Source organism: Artibeus jamaicensis, unplaced genomic scaffold, assembly GCF_021234435.1.
Source record: "Artibeus jamaicensis isolate MK-2021 breed Jamaican fruit bat unplaced genomic scaffold, CSHL_Jam_final contig_252, whole genome shotgun sequence".
NCBI classification, from domain to species: Eukaryota; Metazoa; Chordata; class Mammalia; order Chiroptera; family Phyllostomidae; genus Artibeus; species Artibeus jamaicensis.
In genome coordinates this window covers 403,595-420,402 of record NW_026521538.1, presented here as the reverse complement: position 1 = coordinate 420,402, position 16,808 = coordinate 403,595, and the positions used below count along the sequence as shown (strand labels likewise).

General features: G+C 43.8%; 1 protein-coding gene across 4 annotated transcripts in view; it reads left to right on the top strand.

The window, feature by feature from the left end:
- Window positions 1-2,114: 2,114 nt before the first annotated feature.
- The window catches only part of ALDH18A1 (aldehyde dehydrogenase 18 family member A1), a 42,319-nt gene continuing 27,625 nt past the window's right edge, over window positions 2,115-16,808 (top strand). Inside the window, exons 1-4 of one of the 4 annotated variants that reach the window (XM_053662446.1) lie at window positions 2,115-2,294; window positions 4,609-4,706; window positions 5,114-5,229; window positions 11,701-11,915. In XM_053662446.1, coding sequence (XP_053518421.1) covers window positions 5,142-5,229; window positions 11,701-11,915 — 303 coding nt within the window. In that variant the 5' untranslated portion in view covers window positions 2,115-2,294; window positions 4,609-4,706; window positions 5,114-5,141. Of the gene's footprint in view, window positions 2,304-4,608; window positions 4,707-5,113; window positions 5,230-11,700; window positions 11,916-16,808 lie in introns of all 4 variants that reach the window. The other 3 variants (XM_037138898.2, XM_037138897.2, XM_037138896.2) reach the window with 3 other exon arrangements.

Genomic DNA, 16,808 nt, shown 5'->3' with positions numbered 1-16,808 from the left:
ATGAATTAAAGACTTAAATGTAAGACTCAAAATCATAAAACTAGAAAAAAACATGGGCAGTAAAATCTTGGACATTTCTCTTAGTAATTTTTTTGTGATGTATCACCTCAGGCAAGGGAAACAAAAAGTTTAATTCATTTACTTATCAAATATATATTGAGTGTATAGTATGTGCCAAAAGTATACTTTCATGCTCTCAGAAGTTCAAATTCTAGCAAGGAAGGCAGACAAGCAATCACCGTAAGGTGACATGTGGGTTAAGAACACGTCAAGAACAGGACAGGACTTCCCGAGTGGAGAAGACTCCTGTCCCTAATGGCTTTAGCTATACCCACAGTTGTCTTATTTGTTCTAAATTCATGAGAAGAATCTTAAAGGAAAAGCTGAGGTGCTGGATGAAACAACTGGAGGGTGGTTTTATTTCTTTGGTATCTCCCACCCTACTTCCAAGTCAAAGGGCTCAAAACTTAACGTGTTTGCTGCTCTCATCCTTCACCCAAAAGAACAACTCCTCCCATCTGTTTCCTAACTCTTTATACTGCAGCACACCCAGACTTGCAGGTACCCCTCCTCTCTTCTCACCTTCCAGCTTTCAAGTAGTAAGTGCTATCAGCTCTTGCTCCTTTATGCTCCTTATGCCCACTGCTGGATTTTTTTTTTTTTTGCCAGCCATTATTTCTTATTTAGGCTTTGCAATAAGTTAACACCCAACCTCCCAGCTTCTCCCCCTCATTACTGATTTATTAAATACAAATCCCATTATGCCATTTCGAGTACTTTAAAAGTAATGCTCCTCTATATTTGAAGATGATACAATTCAAAACCTTTCTGAGCATGACTCAGAAATCTTTTTGGGCCCTGGCTGGGTTACTCAGTTGGTTGGAGTATCATCCTGATAAGCCAAGTGGTTGAAGGTTCGATCCCTGGTTGGGGAACATACAGAATGAGTGGAGCTACAGTTGGTGTTCTCTGTCTCTCCCTCCCTCCCTTCCTCTCTCTCTCTCCCTCTCTCTAAAATCAATAATAAAAAAAGAAGAAAAAATTTTAAATTTCTGCAACGTGGCAAACACCTCTCCTGTCTTGTCTCACATGCAGCCTCCTCTCACAGGGCATGTCTCATGCCTTTGTACATTCCATTCCTTCTTCCTATGATCCTGCTCCCTTTTCTAGGTTAACTGCGTACTTCTACTCGCTCAAAGCACAATTTGAATGTCTACTATGTGTTTAAAGCTTTGCCTGAATCCCTGAGCCTCCTTCCTCTAGAATTAATCACATTGTCTTCTAAATCATGTGCTCAAGTACCTTTCTCTCCCATAGGGCTGTGAACTCATAGCGGAGAGGACAGTGTCTTCCTCCACACCTAGGGAATGCCTGACTCGGAAAGTAGCCAATGTTTAATGAACGAAAGATTGAATAAGAAGGCTCAGCAATGTTCTTAGGGACTACTACAGAAGAGGCAAGAGGCTTTCATTGTCACCGAACTCCACTCGGGTGCTGCACCTATTCTTCCCCCCCCCCCCTCCGCGCGCCCAGCACTGTGTCTGTGCCTGTGCAGCAATGCCCTTTGAGCAAAACACAGCAAGTGGGAGAGAGGGAGAGAGTCTGAGCTCTAATTTTAAGGGTGGATCCTCATTCACCTTTGAAATAGTTTCAGTTGTCTGGGATTAAATAAAACTATTTTAAGTATTTTCACCAATGCCCTTGCTGAATGAAAGTTAGGCTGGGAACCTTGGGAAAGCATACAGACGATTAGGGGACAAATCATTTTATTGCAGTACCAAAATTTTCCATTTTAAGTAGCAAAAGTTTGCTGAGACTGTGAGCTCTAAGTATGTGTACATTCAACTTATTTTCGAGATATGAAACACACACTGAAAAGCACACGTAATGGCTTCTACCTGCAACTGAGGGATCCAGGCATCTTTTCAGCCTCCCTGGAAGGGCCCATTGCGTGGCTCTTGGACACCTTCTTTGGCCCGTTCTCCTAGGACGTGGATGTTCAGCAGTAGAACTCAAGCCCCGCCTTCCGGCGTCTGCTAAGACTTCGGTGGGCGGGGCCCGCCACGTGGAGCGAGGACCAGATTCTCAGACAGCGTCTCCGCGGTTGCCGCTGCGCAGCTCCGGTTCAGCCCCTTGGCCCCACGTTAACAGCGCAGGCCCGGCGGCCTGGCTTTACTCCTACGCCGCTGACGTAAGGTCATCGTGCGGGACGTGGACGGAAGAAAAAAGTAAGCCGGCGCCAAAGTCGCCCCGCGTGGACTGCTGGCTGGGCGATGAGGCCAGGCGCTGCAGGGGTGAGTCAGGTGCGCGGCAGGCGCGGGGATGGAGAGTCACCTGCGCCTGTGCGAGGATTGATGCGGCGCCTGGGCCGAGGTGGGGGGAACGTGGGCGCGCCGGGCCGCGGGAGCACTGCGGTAGCAGGAGCCGGGTGGCCGGGTTCCACGAGTGGGCGTGAGAGCTCGCCGAGGGATGGCAGCGGGCTTTGGGTGCGCAGCACGACCCCGGCAGGGTTCTTAAGAACCTCGTGGTGGAAACCAGGGTTGCGGGGACCTAGGGCACCCGACCTTCCTGGCCAAAGAAATGGAGGAACTGGTCCATATGGACGTTTGGAGATTCAGTGGACCCCTTCTCGGTCCATTGCACCTGCCTCGGTGTCGATATTTTACCCTGGTTTGTACCTGACAACACACCGACTCTCAGGGGCCTGTGTTATGTAGTCCCCCGTGGCCCGTTTGGCTTTCGCGATCCCCTCCTCAAACGCGATCCCCTCCTCAAAACCGGGTGTCGCCCCCCCCCCCCCCCGCATCTGAGGGGTCGGCTCTCGACAGCATTTTGCAAAATGACACGCGGACAGTGAGTAGTTCCTGGCACGTCAGGCAGCACCTGCCGTCCCCATTGTCCCTGGCCCTCTAAGGCGGTGAGATTTATCGGCGGTCTTTGCCTTTAAGTGAACCATATGCAGGTCCTGTATTTCTGGGCAAAGTTTGTTAGGACTAAAGTTCAAGTCTCCGTCCAAATCACTAAGATAAGGGTGTCCTGTTTAGAACCTTTTTATAAAGAGGTACTTGAGAAATGTCCTGAGTCAAAACATGGAAACTCTTTTCTACTGATGAAGTTGAGTCTAGAAACACACACCATACCTTTTGCTCCCTTGAATTAGCTCACTGATTTTTGAGGCCATAATGAATGCTTTTGGAGAGCATAATAAACTCCGGCAGGATGAACCATTCCTTCTAGTGAGGAAAGGGCTAGTCAGAGGCAGTTCCGTATAGGGAAGAGGCCAGCAGGCTTGGTTTCTAGGTCACTTTTCATCCTAATAACTTAATGATCTTAAACATTCAGAGCTTTCTGTTACTTTTAGAAAAGAGATAAACAGTCAGTAAGTCCCATTTATGACTATCTTCACCAGAGAATATTTATTGAATTCTTTGCTATGGTGGCAGGTCCTAAAGGAAAGAAATGATTGTAAGATACCATTAGTGCCCAAAAGACAGGAGGAGGAAAACTGACGTTTATTGACCATCCGTTACAAACAGGCATTCCATGCATTATCTCATTTAATTCTCACAATAATCTTATGCAGTCCTTACCGTTCCTGTCCCTGATTTACAAATGAAGAAGCTGAGGGTTAGAAAGATTATGTAACCCTCCAAAAGGCATACAGCTAGCAAGTACAAAGCTTCAACCCAAATCTATCCCAACTTCAAAGCCCCTGTTCCTTTACTGTGTACTGTGGTGTCGGTGGGAGGTTTATAACCTCGTTGGGAAAAGCATGAACCAGTTCATAGGTAACCTGTAGGATTATGCCCAACTTTGAATGCTGAAGTGGCTGGGGAAGGTTTCTGAAGGAGGCGGAACTGGAATTTTAGGGTCACTACTTGATTATTTTACCACTTTGGCTCTTCTACAAGTATTTTGGATAATTCATATGGAAATAATTGTTTGGCAACAATCAGTGAAGGAATTTACACAAGAAGCAAACAGACCATGGACCCATATCATGCTTCAATATTATTAAAATAATTTTCTCTTGGGATCTTCCAGACTGTCACAAACACAGAAGTCAACAAAGACAGTACTTAGCACTTCTGTTGCCTATTAGATGCCGTATCTTTTACACCAGATGTATCCTGCCAATCTCTTCTCTCCCCTTTCCGTCTGTGCCTTTGTGCAGTATAAATTGAAGAACAGTACACGCCACTCCTTATTGCTCTTTGCTATGGGCCTAAATGCTAGTCTCTGAGGCACATTTAAGACGGCTGGACTATCTCCACCAAGCCATAAAGCATAGGTTAAAAGGAGGCTTCTGCAAGCAAAGAAGGTGTAGTATTCTTATCTTGTGAAAGCAGCAATATTACAGCTGCAGTAGTAAATAGTGTAGTGTGTGTGTGTGTGTGTGTGTGTGTGTGTGTATGTGTAAAGGAACCCCCTACCTTTTTGTGAAATACATTATTTTTTGTCTAAAGCCTCAAGTTTGACCTAGGGTGGGAAAATGCCCACAACCACCATGGTCTTAACTCAGGTGTCTAGCCATGTACTCATCCTCCTTGGGTTGTACCCAGTCATTTAAAATGCCAAACGTTTGCGGACATTGCCCCTCCTTCCCAGGGTAGTAAGAGTGTGCTGGGCAGCAGGAAGAAAGACATGGCAGCAACCTCTGGCCTTTCTTCCTTCTTGTGTCTGTGAGGATCAGGCCGACAGTTCAGGTGTGTGGTTTCTAGAGTTCTTTTGGGGGTAATAGCAGGAAGGTGGAGATCACCCTTGTTGGATGTTGAATCTGGTTTTGATCATTTGGAGACTGAGTCCCCAGTAGTGCAGGAATTGTGGTGAAGATTTAGTATCAGTACATAAACACTATACCTTAAAGATTTTTTCGTCACTCAGAATACTCATAATCCTCTAGGGGAAGGACGGTTGAGATGGAGCGTGGGAAGAAACCATTTGTTTTTTTCTCTCCTTTCTACACTATGCAGAGGAGGTAGGCACTTCCCTAATACAGGGGAGTGAGGAGCAGGGATGTCAAATATTTACTCTGAGCATGGGGAAATAGAGGAAAAGAAAATGAATTGTGTAGTATTTTTCATTACTCAATTTTTAAAAAATACATCCGCAGGTACTCTGATCAGTGACCACATCACAACATGTTGAGCCAAGTCTGCTGCTCTGGCTTCCAGCTCTTCAGGCACCATCTGCTGCCCTGGGTCCGGCTTACAGCTCTCTCCAGACCGCGTAGGTACCATGTTGTACACATACAACGGCTTAGCAGCGCGTGGGGAGTTCAGTCAGAGTGCGTTTCGAATAAGGTCTTAAAGGAGGGGGAAAATATAAAATGGTAGAATTGGACAAAGACAGTAAGGAAGGAAGCAGCCTACTGGTGAAATGTTCTGTGTTTGTTTTTATTAATAAATTGAGACTTTTGGACAAAATACATAGGTTTATGTCATAGGATTTGGTGATAGTTTCACACATACAGTATATACTTATCTTCAAACTCATCAAGTTATATACATTTTTACAACTTTTATGTCAAATGAATAAGTAACTAAAAATTAAAACAATAATTTAAATAAAGTATTACCTATATTCATCCCCCCCAATTTTGTAAGCTGTTTTTGTTATTACTTTGTTGTAATTAAGTACTTTTAATTTTGAGAAAATTATAGATTCAGTTGCAATTACAAGAATTAATACAGAGACATTTCTTATACCCTGTACCCAGTTCCCTCAGTATCTCAGCCAGGATATTGACATTGACAGAGTCAAGATAAGAACATTTCTATCACTGTATGACTTTCCAGGTCTCTCCTTTCTGGCCATGCCCCTCCTCCGTCTCTAACCTTGCAATCTCTTCTCTGTTCTACACTTTTATAATTTTGTCCTTTCAAAAATGTTATATAAATGGAATCGTACACTATATGAGCAGTGGGGATGGCTTTTTTTGACTCAGCATAATTCTCTGGAGACTCATCCAACATGTCTGGATAAACAGGTTCCTTTTTCTTACTGAGGAGTGTTTAATGGTCACCTACCATGGGTGCACCACAGTTCATCCATGGAAGGGCATCTGGTTTCCGTTGTTTGACTGTTATGAATAAGGCTGCTGTGAACATTCGTGTGCAGGATTTTGCTTAAACATAGTTTTCATTTGTTAGGAATAAATGCCCAAGAGTTCAATTGCTGGGTCATATGGTAGTTAGTTTTACAAGACACCATCATATTGTTTTTGGAGAATGGCTATACTTTTTCATATTGACACCAACAATATGCGTTTTCCACTTCTCCGCGTCCTCACCAAAATGTGAAGTTGTCACTCTTCTATTTTATGCATTCCAAAAGGTGTGTGGCCACACCCAACTGTGGTTTTAACTTGCTTTTTCTCTAATGGCTATTGGTGTTAAGCATCTTGTCATATGCTTATTTGCCATTTATATATTCTACTTCAGTGAAAGGTCATTTGCTCATTTTTAATTGGATTGTTTGGTTTTTTGCTCTTAATTTTTGAGAGTATTGTCTTATTAGATACTAGTCCTTGATCAGCTATGTAGTTTGAAAGTATTTTCTCCCAGTTTGTAGTTTGTCATTTCATTCTCTTAACAAGGTCTTTTGCAGAGAAAAGTTTTTTGTTTTGCTTTTATTTTCATGAGGGCCAGTTTATCAGATTTCCCTATTATGGATTATTATTTTGGAGTCAAGTCTAAGAACTCTTTGTTTAGCCCTAGATCCTGAAGATTTTCTTTCTTTTCTTTAAAGGTTTTACAGTTTTACATTTAAGTGCATGATTGTTTTGAGTTAATTTTTGTATAAGGTGTGAGGATTAAGTCAGGGTTCATTTTTTTGCCTAAGGATATCTAGTTGTTCCAGCACCGTTTGTGGAGAGGCTGTTTATTATAGTTTGAGTTGGCTGTCTGCTTGATAACACCTAAGTCTTCTCAACATTCTGTCTCCAAACCTTACCACAGATGACTTGCTTATCAACTAATCAAGCTTACTATAATTAGAAAAAATCTCTGTTTCCCATTCTTGTAAAGAAGAGTGTAAGGGTTCACTCATTTATGTAGAGTTCAGGCTCCCTGTGTTTGAAAACTAATTCTGCTACTTACTTTGTAAGTCATTAGTGACAACAGCTATGGGTTTAGTTCACAATTTTAAGGGTTGGTGTGTTGGACTAGGCTCAGCTGCACGGTGGTTTGGTGTCTGTGTCAGTTTTCACGTTGGCTTGGGGCTGATTATTGAGGGCAGGGGGCCTCTGCTGGGGCGATAGGTCATCTCTGTTCCACTTGGTCTCTCATCCTCCAGCAGGCTCTCCATGGCTTCTGTACCTCATGCTTGCAGTCGAAGCAAGTCATAGGGCCAGCACAGATTCAAGGGGTGGGAGAAGCTGTAGGTATTGTGGTCATTTTTGCATCCGGTATGGTTGGTAAGTTACTCAAATTCTGTGGGCCTCACTTTCTTTGTTTATAAAATGAGGCTTATAGTAGCTGACTCATAATATCTAAGTCATGAGGATTACCATGAGAATTTAGTAAGATAACAGTGATGGTAACGATGACGATGTTAGGGAACCCTTTTTTATCATACAGGAATATGATAAAATATTTCTGTATGTGCCAGTGCCTGTTAGTGCGCTCGTGCTTTTTTCCCCCTTTATGAGTTACGTAAGGTTACAGCAAGTATGTAGAAGGTTGAGATTCCAACGCAGGCAGTCTGGCTCCAGAGTCTACACTTGACCTTTTATAGTATATCCTCTGCCCTGTAAAGAAAGGTGTCTGAGTGGTTAACACAGCTCTTAGTATATAGTAAGTATTTACTTCAGTATTTTATTCTTGATATTATACTTTATTCTCAGTAGCCTCATTCACAGAAGGAGGCACTTTTTGATCTTGTCCCTAGATTTATTTTTCTATTTTTGTATCCACATTTTTCTGAAGCCTGCAGCCCTATGTTCACTGACCATAATATGCAGAAAAGAAGAAAATAAATTAAAAAGGCAAAGTGAGAAAACATACAGATACAGACATGGAGGAAAGTAGAAAGCCAGGAAGGGAGAAGAAATCCTGTGTGGGTTCCTTCCTGGTCAGGCCTGAGGACTCTGATGCCGAAAGGTGATAGGCCTCTCCCCCCTGGAGTATAATCCACGGCCCTTTCGTGGAATGTGGGCAACCTTACTCCACCCCAGCCCCCACACACGTGCACACACGTACACTCAGGAGCCCCTTAGACGTACGAGGACAAGATGGCTGTTCTTTGGGACTTAGGGCCTGAAGGTTGCTTAGGAAATGGGAAGAGATTACCCATCCTGAAGCCTTAGATTTTTCCAAAGGAATCAAGGCCTTCTCAGTCCTCAGTGTGGACCCTGAAAAGTATAATACACTGCAGATTATTTAAAAATGCCCCCTAGAAAGGTAGGGTCAATCCAGGAAGGTGAAAGCATTGCTGAACAGGAAATCCAAAAAGCCCTGGATCCCAGAGAACGCTCCTTGGTGCTCTAGCCGACCTGACGTGACAGCACCTCCACTTGCTTGAAACCTGTTGCGGCCTCCTTTTGAATTTTGTCAGCCCTGGTCTGCGGTGACCCAATCGCCAGCAACCAGAGTGACCCCAACTGCCTGGCACCAAGCCAAGCCACTCTCTCTCCTGATTAAAGACTGTTCATCAGGCGTCTCATTCATGCTAACCTGGCCTGATAGATTCTAACTGGTTTCTGTCGTGCGATCACCTGGACCGACACATGTGCTACTTACTACCTGTGTGCCTGCACTACCCTGGGGTGTCAGCACACTTCCAGCACAGGATGAGCCCTGTAGTGGGCAGGAGTGAGAAAGGGCCTAGTCCTGAAAGCCGTCAAAGGGAGGGCATAGCTCTGAGCTCTGCAGCCTCTGGTGATGCCAAGTCCAGACCCCAGGGGAGTAAGTCTCTCCCTTTCCCGCCTCTGTCTCTGTCAGGTCAGCAAGGCCAGGACTATTACGTATGGAACTTTTAAGCTTAGTCTTGGGTGCCTAGGATAATAACCTTGACCGAATCAGGGTACCTGCATTGCTGAACCCAGTGAAGAAAGGGAGCGCTCCGTGGAACTGAGCCCCAACAGCAGACCTGTCCTCCAGCGGGAAGGGACAGCCCACCCGTGGGTCTAGCAAGGGTGCCAAGTACCAGGTCTGTCACAGGTGATGGACTTACTGAGCAGCTTTCTGCCCGCAACTGGACTGCAGGCCTGGTAGCTCCAATGGACTTGAAGCATGGTCGCTTTTTTAAAAGTTTCTTTAGGAGAGAGAGTAAAGGACCCTTTACCAATTCCCTAAAAATGTCCTTTCTGAGATTTGTGTGTGAAGTAGGCAGAGAGGGAGGAGAACACACGGTGATCTTCCAGGCCACGAGAATGAGATTCTGCCTGCTTTACCCACCATCGTGACAGCGTAGAGAAAAGAACAGAAGCTAGATTGTAGTTAGAGGAGTTCTTAGTCTGTGGTAAGAAGACAGAGATATTAGGTCTAGAGAGATTCTGAGAAATCTATCTATAAATATAAATGGAGGTAATAGTGCTTGATTCAAGTGGAGGAAGTGATTCTGTGATAGTACAGTTATAGAAAAATGGTCCAAAAGGTGGCTCGGAATGATTACTTTTAGTCATTCGTTAATGCCTCTGGGGAGATACATAGAGAACTCCTGGGGAGGGGGCAGGAATACCTAAAATGTAGTCCTGCCAAGAACCTGTGTGCCCACGTTCCCTCACTTTCTTACAGTCCAAGAGGCCCAGCAAGCAAAGGTCCATTTGCAGTGAGTGAGACCACCTGTCGGCAACTCCCACCCCCAGGCAGCTTCTCTTCCCCTGTCCAGGCCTCCTCGCCTGCCCGCCCCTCTGGCTGTGCACTCGTTCTCCTTCTGTGTCAGTTACAGTGAGGCCGGCGCGTGTATCAGAAAACCCAAAACAGTAATGGCTCCAACAGGCTAGAAATCTCTTTCTCTGTTTTTTTCTCCTGGGAGAAGCCTGGGGTCCTAACATAAGGGAGGCAGTTGAGGGCCTCCAGAGCAGTGTGCGAAGTCGTCCGGCTTCCGTGCTCCTTTCTGTTCCTTCGCAGTTCTTACTGTGTTGTCTCAGAGTCTGAAGTGGACGTTTGAGCTCCAGCCTTCACACCCATGTTCCCAGCAGCAGGATGGATGAAGGGGAGAAGAAAGCATTTTTCCTCTCTCTTTTTTCTTTTTTATTTTTTTCTTTTTTTTAAATTTTATTTAGTTATTTTTCAAGTACAGTTTTTTGTCTATTTTTCCCATCCCAGCCTCCCCCGCCCCTTGCTCCCCACCTCCCTCCCATTTCCACCCCCCTTAGTTCTCGTCCCTGTGTCCTTCCTATTTGTTCCTCCGAATCCCTCCCCCTTTTTCCCCTCCTCTCTCTTTTTTAAAAAATATTTTCTTTATTTACATTTAATGTAATTTCAGTCAAAAAGACATCAATAAGAAACATAGCATTGGGTAATCAAAAGAAGAGCTTCTAAGAGGCAGAATGATTCTACATATAGAGAGTAATTGGAGGGCTCTGAGCCGCGGAGCCTTGCTGATTTATGTAGGAACAAATTATAGCCGTGAATGGGCACAAATAGATGTGGCTGATGGCAGCTTGAAGTCAGGCAGCCGTGGGTTAAGATCTCACTCTGAAAGCACTTTTCTTTTTAAGGAAGTTCCTAGAAGTCCCAATTATGTTTTCATATATATTGCATTAAGCACAACTTAAGCACATGGCCATGTCTAGCTGTACAAGAAAGTCTGGGAAATGTAGCTTTTGACGGATGGCACTGTACCCTGCTAGAGCAGAAAATCTCGCACCATGTGACAGAGGGAGCGGGTGACTGGCAAGCAGTTAGTGGGAAGAGTTGGGCCTGTGACAAGTGGTGAAGGGTTCAGTGCCTGACATTCAGCTCTTAGTGCTTTTGGCTTGTGTAAGTGTATTTTCAGCTTTTTAACCAACTTCTGTTTGTTGTTTTGCCTCCTCAGAAGTCATATACAGCTTTGCCAAAAAAAAAGAAAGAAAGAAAGAACCTTGGCTGGTGTAGCTCAGTGGATTGAGCACAGTCCTGTGAACCAAGCAACCGTGGTTCAATTCCCAGTCAGGGCACATGCCTGGGTTGCAGGCCAGTTCCCAGCAGGGGACTCACAAGATAACATACATTGATATTATCTCCCTCTCTACTTCCCTTCCCCTCTAAAGATAAATAAATAAAATCGTTAAAAAAAAAAAGAAAAATGCTAAAAATGATCATAAATCCATCTGCCCCCCCTTTTAACATTTAATCTGTTAATACCGTTATTACAAACAACACTGGTGCACAGCTTTCAGGTGAATCTTTTAGTCTTGATCTCTGATTAGTTTCTTAGAATAAATTTCTGAATGTGGAATTGTCAAATGAAAAGATGAGAACATTTTTAAGGCTCTTGATATATTTTGCCACCACATGTTCAGAACAATTTGTTGTTCTGACTCCTCACCGGCAGTGTTTCAGTGTGCCTGTGGCCTGCGCAGTGAGTGCAAACTCCACTCCGTACTAGAATAAGAACACGCTAGGTCTGGCTTTTGATATATGGGTTTTACTCAGTTAAGAATAATAATGCAATTCTTTTTAGTGGCTAAACTGGTTAATATTGTGCATATATCTATTTAATGGGATATGTTTTCTTTTCCTTTTTTTTTTTGTATTGACTTTGGGGGTACAGATCATGTCCAGCCTTCAGTCATCAGGAACATCCGTTCCTGGAGCAACATCCCCTTTATCACTGTGCCCCTCAGCCGCACACACGGCAAGCCCTTTGCCCACCGCAGTGAGCTGAAACATGCCAAGAGAATCGTGGTGAAACTTGGAAGTGCCGTGGTGACCCGAGGTGATGAGTGCGGCCTGGCACTGGGACGCCTGGCATCTATTGTTGAGCAGGTAATTGCCAAGATGGAAAACTCTACTGAACTGAAAAAAAAAAATAGAGTTTTAAGGTGTCAGGTTTCTCAACTTGTACAAATAATCTTGATTTGAGTGCAGTAGATTTAACCCAATTTGAAAAGTTCCTTCCCTGCTGAAGGTGCCAGTCCGTGGGGGACAGCATCCCAGGGCAAGCAGAGGGAAGTCAAGGAGGAGAGCTGATTTCATTCAGTTCATCCTCAGGCTCCTTAGTAATAAGTGTTTCTTAATCCAGGCTGCACGTTAACACTGTCTGAGGACCTGGAGGTGCCTGGGCTGCACACAGTCATTTAACACATCTCTGGGGTGGGGCTCACGTACCGAGTGTCCAGTTTCCCAGGTAACTCTGACATATAGTTAGGGTTGAGAACTCAGGTGGATGTGGGTAAATATTGAACTTTTCTTCTTCCTGTTTTTTTGGGCTTTTTCTTTTTTTAGTCCAATAATCTTGAAATAAAGATCAGCTATCATTGCAAAGATTTTCCAAGTCCAGATATTTAAAAGGACCAGACTCCACGGAGAAAACCATGAAAGGCTTTCATTTAAAGGCAAAGGATATGCACTGGCTGATGTGGCTTGGTTTGTTGGAGTGTCATCCTGTAACTGGAAGTTTGCGGGTTCAGTTCCCGGTCAGGGCTTATACTGCTAGGTTGCAAATTCCATTCCTGGTCTGGGTGCATACGATCTCTGGTCTGGGCACATATGGGAAGCAACCAATTAATGCTTCTCTCTTGTATTGATGTTTCTCTCCCTTCCTCTGTCCCTTTCTTTCTCTAAAAGCAATGGGGAAAAATGTCCTTGGGTGAAGCTAAAAAAATATATATATATATGGAGGCAAAGGATACAGGCAACAACAGAGAGAGAGTGCAAGCAAACACTAGGGGTGGGTCTGAGAGACAGACAGACCACTGTGCACAAGCCCCCTGGGGTCCTTACGTGGAGACAGGGATCACCATTTTTTCCAGATTGAATCAGAAGAGATCTGTGTAAGGAATCTTGGCTTTGGAAGGGCTCAAAGCAGAAGTTTCTGGTGAGGATCTAATGCTCTGCCGCCAATGCAGTCAAGCCAGGCTGAATGCAGATTATCCAAAAAAGAAACTGACCTTGGGGGTTGACAGTTGGAGTTTTGGACTTAAAGCATGTCACAAATCCCACTACCCTTATCTTTGTCAAGAGCAGGACTCAGCAAACTTTTACTGTGAAGGGCAGATAGTAAGTATTTTGGGCTTTGTAGGCCATATGGTCCGTGCCTCAACTACTCAGTTCTGCTTTGAAGCAGGAAAGATACCTTAGATGGTAAGTAAATGAATGAGCGTGGCTGTGTTTCGTTACCAGTCTGATTATAAAAACAGATGCAAAAAAAACAAAAACAGATGCAGGTCAGATGTGACCTGCAGGCTATGGTTTGCCAGCCCTTGATCAAGAGTCAAAAACCAGGTAGCCAGGCATCCTGGAGATGAAGCTAGAGCTTTTCCTTTCTAGCCCTCTATTCTTTATAACCATATTTTCAGTTTTTATAAGAACTTTACTGAGGAGTCGGAAACTGCTAGCCTGAAATTTGACGGCATTTTCTTGTATTTTCTATGTTGAGCATTATTATCAAATCTGTCTTCCAGATTGAGCCCATCAGATCAATTTGTTTTAACAAATATTTGTTGAAGGGCCACATTTTGAAGGACTTAACAGACCTCTGAAGGGCCTCTCTGCTACTAGGGAGCTAGGACTGGGACACCCAAAACAGGTTTGGTAGGAGACTATTTAAGACAGTAGGTATTGAAATGCATACTTACTAGCAGGCCCACATGGCATTAACAGATGGGTCCTGGGGCAGAAAAATCAAATGACAGTGCAGTTGTTGGGGCCCCCTAGCAGAGCTAGGGCTCAGCCTAGGCCTTTATAGCTGGTTTGATTTGTACCAACAAAGGGGGATTTTTCCACACTGCCAGGTGCACAGGGTGAGTAGTGCCCTGCAGTTGTGCAGGCCAGTGCTTCTGGGGAAGAAGAGGCTCTGCAAATGGGTTCCAAAGGGGGGGACAAAAACAGGAATGAGTGTGGTATGTTGGGGGGCCAGGGAAGAGGTGAGCTTGTGAGCAGTGGTCATGATCTTCTTAGGGCAAGTGGGAAGTAAAGCTGATCCCTCCGTCAGGCAGGGCTTTGGCAAGGTAGAGCAGTTGGGATTCAGTCTCAAAGCAGGATGAAGATTTTGTGCAAAGGAGAACTTTGATGGAAACAGTGGGAGAACCTGGTGATGATCTTAAGTCACTAGCTTCCCTTCTAGAGACACGCAAGTAGGAGGAAGGAAATAACCAAGATTAGAGCAGAATCAAATGACATAGAGACTAAAAGCACAATTGTAAAGATCAATGAATCCAGGTGCTGGTTTTTTTGAAAAGATAAACAAAATCAACAAGCCATTAAGTAGGCTCATCCAGAAAAGGTGAGAGGACTCAAACACAATCAGAAATGAAAGAGGAGAGATTACAATGGACACCACAGAAATAGAAAGAATTGTAAGAAATTACTATGAAGAATTGTATGTCAAGAAGTTGAAAACCTAGGTGAAATGGACAAATTTCTAGAAAAATATAATCTTCCAAAACTCAATGAAGAAGAAGCAGAAAGCCTGAACAGACCAATAACAGATGAAATTGAAGCAGTAATCAAAACTCTCCCATCACACAAAAGCCCTGGGCCAGATGGTTCCACAGGAGAATTCTACAAAGCATTTAAGGAAGAGCTAACTCCTATCCTTTTTTTTTTTTAAATCTTTTTAAAAAATATTTTCTTTATTTATTTTTCGAGAATAGGGAAGGGAAGGAGAAAGAGTGGGAGAGAAACATCAATGTTTGGTTGCCTCTCATGCGTCCCCTGCCGGGAACTGGCCTGCAACCCAGGCATGTGCCCTGACTGGGAATCGAACCTAACTCCTATCCTTCACAGACTATTCCAAACAATCCAAAATGATGGAAGACTCCCAAACTCTTTTTATGAAGCCAGCATCATCCTAATTCCAAAACCAGATAAAGACACAACAAAGAAAGAAAACTTCAGGCCAATATCTCTGATGAACATAGACGCTCAAATCCTCAACAAAACATTGGCAAATTGCATCCAACAATACATTAAAAAGATCATACACCATGACCAAGTGGGATTCATCCCAGGGATGCAAGGATGGTTCAATATTCAGAAATCAGTAAATGTGATACATCACATAAACAAAAGCAAAGACAAAAATCACATGATCATATCAATAGATGCGGAAAAAGCTTTTGATAATGTACAACACCCATTCATGATAAAAACACTCAGCAAAGTGGGAATAGAGGGAGCATTCCTCAATATAATAAAGGCCATATATGAGAGACCTACAGCCAATATCATACTCAATGGGAAAAAACTAAAAGCTTTTCCACCACGATCAGGAACAAGACAAGGATGTCCACTTTCACCACTTCTATTCAATATAGTATTGGAAGTTTTAGCCACAGTGATCAGACAAGAAAAGGAAATAAAAGGCATCCAAATCGGAAAGGAAGAAACAAAACTGTCATTGTTTGCAGATGACATGATAGTGTACATGGAAAATTCTATAGACTCTACCCAAAACTGCTCGATATAATAAATGAATTTGGCAGAACAGCAGGATACAAAGTCAATATCCAGAAACCAAAGGCATTTTTGTATACTAACAATGAAACAGCAAGAGCTGAAATCAAGAAAAAAATCCCGTTTGATATAGCAAACAGAAAAATAAAATATCTGGGAATAAACCTAACCAAGGAGGTAAAAGATCTGTACTCAGAAAACTACACAGCCCTGAAGAACAAAATCAAGGAAGACACAAACAAATGGAAACATATACCTTGTTCATGGATTGGAAGAATTAACATAATCAAAATGTGCATACTACCCAAAGCAATTTACAAATTCAATGCAATACCTATTAAAGTACCAATGGCAATTTCACAGACGTAGAACAAACACTTCAAAAACTTATATGTAACCATAAACGACCCCAAATAGCAGCTGCAATTTTGAGAAAGAAGAACAAGGTAGGAGGGATCACAAGACCTGATACCAAACTGTATTACAAGGCCACTGTAATCAAAACAGCCTGGTACTGGCATAAAAACAGGCACATAGACCAATGGAACAGAACAGAGAGCCCAGAAATCAACCCAACTCTCTACAGTCAATTAATATTCGACAAAGGGGGCAGTAACATAAAATGGAGTAAAGATAGCCTCTTCAACAAATGGTGTTGGGAGAACTGGACAGCTGTGTGCAAAAAAATGAAACTTGAGCACCAACTTACACCATACACCAAAATAAATTCAAGGTGGATAAAAGACTTAAATATATTCCGCCAAGATGGAGGCATAGATGGAGACACTGTGCTTCCTCACACGACCAAGTTTAGAGACAACAAAATTTTAGCAACAGAAAACACAGCCAGAACACAGAAAATTGAACTTTTCGGAAGTTTGATAACAAATTCTTCAGCCTGACCGGTAAGAGGGGCGAAACCAGCAGCTGGCAGAGCGGGGTAGCACAGGAAAACTTGGTCAGAGGGACTCACACACGTGGAATCGAGAGCCAGCAGCCCCAGCGGCAGGCGGGGGGGGGGGGCGCCGCCATTTCCTCGATCTAACCCCGCCTCCACATACAGCGTCATAATCCAGCAACCTAAGTGGCCCTGCCTTGGTGAACAACCTAAGGCTCTGCTCGTCACCCAGCTGCAAGAAACAGCAGAGGGGGCCACCATTTCCCCGCTCTGAGCCCGCCTCCACATACAGAGTCATAACCCAGCGACCTGGGAGTCCAAGGCTCCGCTCCTCAGACTTAACGGGCGCAAACAGACCAAAAATG